The sequence below is a fragment of the Atta cephalotes genome (genome assembly GCF_000143395.1).
Source record: "Atta cephalotes unplaced genomic scaffold scaffold00011, whole genome shotgun sequence".
Lineage (NCBI taxonomy): Eukaryota > Metazoa > Arthropoda > Insecta > Hymenoptera > Formicidae > Atta > Atta cephalotes.
Genome location: NW_012130075.1, coordinates 6401441 through 6407773, shown reverse-complemented (window position 1 = coordinate 6407773; position 6333 = coordinate 6401441). Strand labels below are relative to the sequence as shown.

Below are 6333 nucleotides of genomic sequence, written 5' to 3'. Positions count from 1 at the left end.
CACACACACACACACACACACACACACACACACACACACACACACACACACACACACACACACACACACACACACACACACACACACACACACACACACACACACACACACACACACACACACACACACACACACACACACACACACACACACACACACACACACACACACACAGTGGCGCCAAATTTTCGCTTCGTCCTCAGCAGGTAGAGCGGACTAAACCGAGTCGAAAGTCTTTTACTATTTTGCAATGCTCGCAATAATAACGAGATTAACATTTAAAGATAGCCGAATATGCACGTCCGCCCAATCTACTATTCCCGAAGATACGGCCCACCGATTGCGCATGGGGTAAGCGCGAATCTTAAAACTCGAACGGCGCGATACTGTAAAATCTTCTTATTTTGTAATCTGTTAATACTTTTTGAATTCTTTATATACTTCACCACTGAGATTATTTAAATTTTCATTGTATTTGATTTGTTAATTTAATATTGTATTTCTGCGTTTTAACTGAAGAAGGCACTTTGTAAGCCGAAACATTTAGAATATTATTTAGTAGAATATTCTTATGTTAATTATATTAATTTAAAGTTATTCTAATTATAAGCTTGAAATAAGTCACGACATTGTTTAATTTTTTAAAAAATATACAAGCATTATTATGCTAATATAACAAAATTGAAATTATAACTTGAGAGTGAAATCAGACTTTTTGCTCATATATTATTCGCTGTCCTGCTGCATATATATCTGTTCCATTTTCTCTGTTTCTTTTGACAATTTTTCAATTGTGCCAAGAAAATGCTAGTGTTACATTTATCTATTTATTCTCTTACATTTTATTACAGAAAATCTCTTATCAGAGATGATACATAAAAAAGCAGCTCCATTTAAACAAGTGATACAGAAAAATTCTTAAATGTCTGTCTTCTTATATTAGATTCCTCAATGATAGTTGAAGAGGGGATGATCAGTCTTTGCTTCTTGTTGATATGTTATCAAATCGTTGTAAGCATCGTATTGCTCTCGTCATAGTTTTATATATTTAACGGAGAAATTGATGGATGTACGATAATTGTGATTAAATTATATGGGTATGTTGCAGACAATTATTTTCAATCTTTCAACTCATAATAACTATTAATTTTATTTTTGATAAAAATTGAAAAATCTTAAACAATTATTCAAATTTGTAACAATGGTTTCATGTTAATGATATATTTGTTTAACTTAATAACAAATTTGATGACTTATCATAAGATAGACAAAGATTTTTAATTTGATATTGTAGAAATGATAACTTCTTCAAATATTGACCACGATTATTGTAAGAGAATAAATAGATAAATGTATAATACTAGCATTTTCTTGGCACAATTGTCAAAAGAAGTGCAATGGCAAATGGAAAATGGAACAGATATGTATGCAGCAGGGCGGCGAGTAATATATGAATGAAAATTTAACCGATTTTTCTCTCAAGTTATAATTTCAACTATATGTTATATTATTTTATATTTTCTATTCTTCTAATTATCGTAATTGTAGATGCGTTTGAAAGTTTGAAGACGATTATAATGATAAGAGATTGATAAAGGAAATAACGACGAATTATTATATAAACATTGTATTTGAACAATATTAAAGATGACCTAATAATAGTCGAAACGTCTACAATTACAGTTTATTATAAATAAACAATTTTATAATATTCGCAACAAGAATTAGAGTTGACATGCAACTAAAAAAAAGAGACAATCCTGACATCTTGTTAAAAACGGAATGTCTGGTCACTTTAGTATATAGAGAAACGTATTATATGGCCGCGTGTATAAACACATATATATTTCTTTAGAATGACCGTACATATAAAAGTACGAGAATGCTTTTTTCTATATTTTATTGATTTATTCAAAAAAGCCATTACTCGATCGTATTAATAATATTATATTCTTTAGAACGACCGTATATAACCGGATATTACATCAAATACGACAGAGAACACCATCATTTCGGTCAGACGGTTCGAATGATGCAATTAAATAAATTTATTTCAAATATGATTGCGCCGATAATTTTCAGATTTTCAACATAATCAGGGAGATTAGTAACGTTTCAGACCAATTGTGTTGAAAGTCCGAAAGTTATTGGTATGTAATCATATCTGAAATAAATTTATTTCTTAAATTTATTTATTAATTGTATTATTCGAAATATCTAACTTTGTAATAAATAAAAATGATAGCGTTCTCTGTCGTACTTTTATATGTATGGTCATTCTAAAGAAATATATATGTGTTTGTATACACGCGGCCATATAATGCGTTTCTCTGTATACCAGAATTCCGTTTTTAACAGGATGTCAGGATTGTCTCTTTTTTTTAGTTGCATCCCATTATCCCAACAACTTTCTAACGGGACGCATATATGTTCAATTGATGTGTAAACGAAACGTCTAAAAAAATATGATATTTGAATTTCGCGTCTTCTGTCTCTGATTGATTATGTTTTAGAACTGTTTGGTTTAGAGAGTCTATTAGGAAGAACATTTCACAATTCGATTTTTAAAAAAATGTTAGGCTTCTTAAGCAAATATCATCATCAGACAAATACGATGCTATGCAAAATGTTCCACAACGATACAAAATGATACAAAATATTGAAGGATCTGGAAATCTATTGCAACTGTTGTGCTCTCATCACGACATTTATTGTTAGCGTATTATTGATTATAACATTACTTAAACGAAATATATATTTTTTACTGGTTACTTGTTTAATATAGTTTATTATTGTATAATAATAATTTATATCAATATTAGTTATTATATCATAATAAATGGAACTATTTGTTTCGCTGCAGAAAAACCCTTAGAAAATCCTTTGACCCTTACTGAACCCAACTCCTATACCAAAATTCAATTAATCGATAATTACATTTTTACAATTCTCTAGCTCACTTTGTTTGCGTCCCGTTTTTTCATTTTGAAAATCTCCCTACTGTATACATATCATATTATTGTGAAGAATATATCTTAAGAATCAGTAGTCGAGTTGGCTAAAACTTGCCCTAGAAAATCGAAAAGTCCCAGGTTCGAATTCTGGCTGAGGTAATATTTTTCGTAATAATTTCTTTATAATTTATATAAATTTAATTTAGGGGGAATTTAAGGGGATTAGTAACGTTTCAAACTGATTGTGTTGAAAGTCTGAAAGTCGATGCAATCATATCTGAAATAAGTTTATTTAATTGTATTATTCTAAATATCGAACTTTGACCGAAATGATTGCATATCTACTGAAATTATTTAATTTTGTCGATATCACTTGAGAACAGATGTGCATAATAATGTACAATGTTAAAAATAGTTAAAATTTTAAAAAAATTAATTGTTTAGTTTGACTTTTGAATTATTTATTAAAATAATTCAATTGAATTGAATTAAAAAAATTTTTGTCACATAATTCCATTAAAATCAGATCTCTGAAGAAGTTAATGAAGTATAATTACAATACGAAATAAAAATAAAAACAGATTTTAAAATATTAAAGTTTAAAATAATAATAGTGTCTTTTATGTTCAATATGTTTTAGAAATAGAATATTCTATGCCTTTAAGGAAAGATTCCAAAAGACGATCTGATGCAACAGATTCTGATTCTAAAACTGTAGATGCTGTGTCTACTAAGGATTGTCAACACGAGAGTAATTATGAGAAAGAAAAAGAAGATGATGATGAAGCTCAAGACGCATGGCTCGAAAGTCTTGGTGTAGAAAATTCAGAAATAAAGAAAATTAATCACTCACAGGTACGCATAAATAATTGTGCATTCTCAATTTATATTCATATTTGGACTCATTTTAGGTAAGAATGACTTTGGAAAAAGAAAGCGAAGTAGATAACTTGAGACAATCCCTTGTATTCGTAAGAGGTGTAGAGACGCAAGCGCTGTTTAATTTTTTAATTAATTGTAAATCAGCTATCGCGGCGACTGGTGCATTAGCGGGTGTTCCTCCTACGCTTTTGGCTCCAACAGCTTTTCATGGTGCTACATTAAAACCGCTCAAGGTATCGCATAATTAATAAAATATATTTCATTTCAGTTGTAGAACTTGTAGAACTGTTTGATTTTATACAACTGTTGCTTTCTTTCTTTTTTAATGACAAAGGTTCGAGAAAGCATAGTGCATGATAATAACGATAAATATTATTCTCTCGAATTGAGAGGACCTCTTTTGCCCCATGTATTGCCTTCTCTTTGCCATTTGATGAAATCCAGTCAATTAGAGCAGTATTCAGTAAGCTGCGCGCAATTGGCCTCAACAACTTCATTTTCCATAGCAAGACATGGTATGGACACGCAAATACATGCATATTAATCACGAAATCTTATGAGCCAAATAGCCAAAATATAACTCTTATACTTTTACAGGTCACGCGATTGCCACGAGAGCAGATGATAGTATTACAAAAGTATCGTCTAAAGTTTTTGGGCAAGAAAATTTAAGCGATTGTGGATTTAACGAAGACTTATTGAGCCACTTTTGCAATTCTGATCCGACTACAATAGAAGTTTTAGATAGTTTCAAGTTTTTTAATGGATTATATACATGGTCGTGATCATATAAATGTACAGTTTAGAAATAAATGTAGTACTTCTAAGTACAGATTTTGTACTCATAAAAATTAGTTTTAAATAAACACAATCGATTTTTTGTCCTAAACAATGTTACGTCGTTGACGATATGTACTGTCCGAAAATATTATACTTGTAAAAATATAGGAATAGAAATGTCTAATGTAATATCTAATGATATAATTAATGTGTAATGTAATAACAAGTATTTAATGTAATTACTTGCACACATAAATTGCTATTATAAATTCATATTTTTATTAATGTATAATTTAATATCTTATGTAATTTAAAATGCTAGATATATGTACATATTGTATGAGATCACGTTATCAATATATCAGGTAAAGATATTTTCATTTAAATCGATGTAATGTTACATTCCTTCTGATAATTTTGTAAATTACAAGAATCTTAAGGCTCCTTAGTACTCAGCTAAGAACTTTGTTGACGGTAGCGACACAGATCAGACGGCGGCCTGGTGAAACTGGTAGCCACGCACACAAGCCCATATATATGTGCTCTTGAAACACTGAAGGCGAGCACATGTACATGAACTCGTACTTGTACGTGTTACATGTAGCATCTCGCCACGACAAATGACTGAACTTACAGGCGTAGAAAAGTGACGTTTTGACGACGAAATTTGTGTTGCATACCATTTCGTTATTATTTGCTTAATTGTGAAAAAAAATGTAAATTGTCTCGTATTTATGAAAATCCTAAAAGTCCTAAAAATGGACGCAAAATACAGTTATCTTGGAATTTTATATGTAAAAGTTTATATTTTACTCGCTTCAACAGTCGTGTGTTCCAACAATCGTTGTTTCAGACCGTGTGTTTTCTGCCCGGAAAGAGGCTCACTTTACGTGCCTTTCATAATCATTTATTTACAGATTATCAAGAGAAGAAAGGACAATTTTTGTCGATTTTTAAAATGTTTTAAAGCAATCTCGTCATTTATCCAAATTGTCTTTATTTACAAATGGCATGCAACATAAATTAATATGTCATTCCTCGTTTCTGACATCACGATTCTAACATGGCGACTACTCAGGAATCTTAATATGTTTATGTTTTACTGCGCTATATGGACTTTTGTATAGTTTAATCCCGGCACATTTATAAAAATTAAATATTGATTTTACTACAATACATATACTTAAGATAAAAAAAAAGAATTAGTCATGAAAAATTAAATTTAATATTGATTCGTAATTTGATAATGGTCACTTTTAATGCAGAAAGGACAATCTCATTATTGTCACTAATTTAATACTTTTAGTTTTCTCAAAATAAATCGCGCGCGATAATAATATCACTAGGAAGGGAAATAACATCACATTCTCGAAGACTTTGAGGACAAAGTAGATGGATTGCCCCTAAAAATAACGATATTCGCCCGCTATCTCCAAATCAATTGCCAGATTCGCTTGAATAGAGGAAGAGAGATAAATAAATCGTTTGTTGATATTTTAAGTCCTTTAAAAATATAAAATACAGTAGCTACAGAATTTAACAAAAAGTATTTTAAATTTAACAACATTTCGTTATGGTACAATGACTGACAAGCAATAAAAATGAGAACTATAGATAAGTTATGGTAAACATTGTAAGACGGCGACGAATAGAAAGATTTATGTATGTGTATATATATATATATATATATATATATATATATATATATATATATATA

General features: G+C 30.0%; 1 protein-coding gene across 1 annotated transcript; it reads left to right on the top strand.

Moving 5' to 3' along the window:
* The first annotated feature begins 346 nt into the window (after window positions 1-346).
* On the top strand, window positions 347-5003 carry LOC105617162 (protein downstream neighbor of son homolog). The gene is made up of 6 exons (XM_012198729.1): window positions 347-351; window positions 2514-2546; window positions 3593-3809; window positions 3866-4069; window positions 4171-4351; window positions 4434-5003. The coding sequence occupies exons 1-6, from the start codon at window positions 347-349 to the stop codon at window positions 4619-4621; spliced, it is 828 nt and encodes a 275-aa protein (XP_012054119.1). The 3' UTR covers window positions 4622-5003.
* The last annotated feature ends 1330 nt before the right edge of the window (window positions 5004-6333 follow it).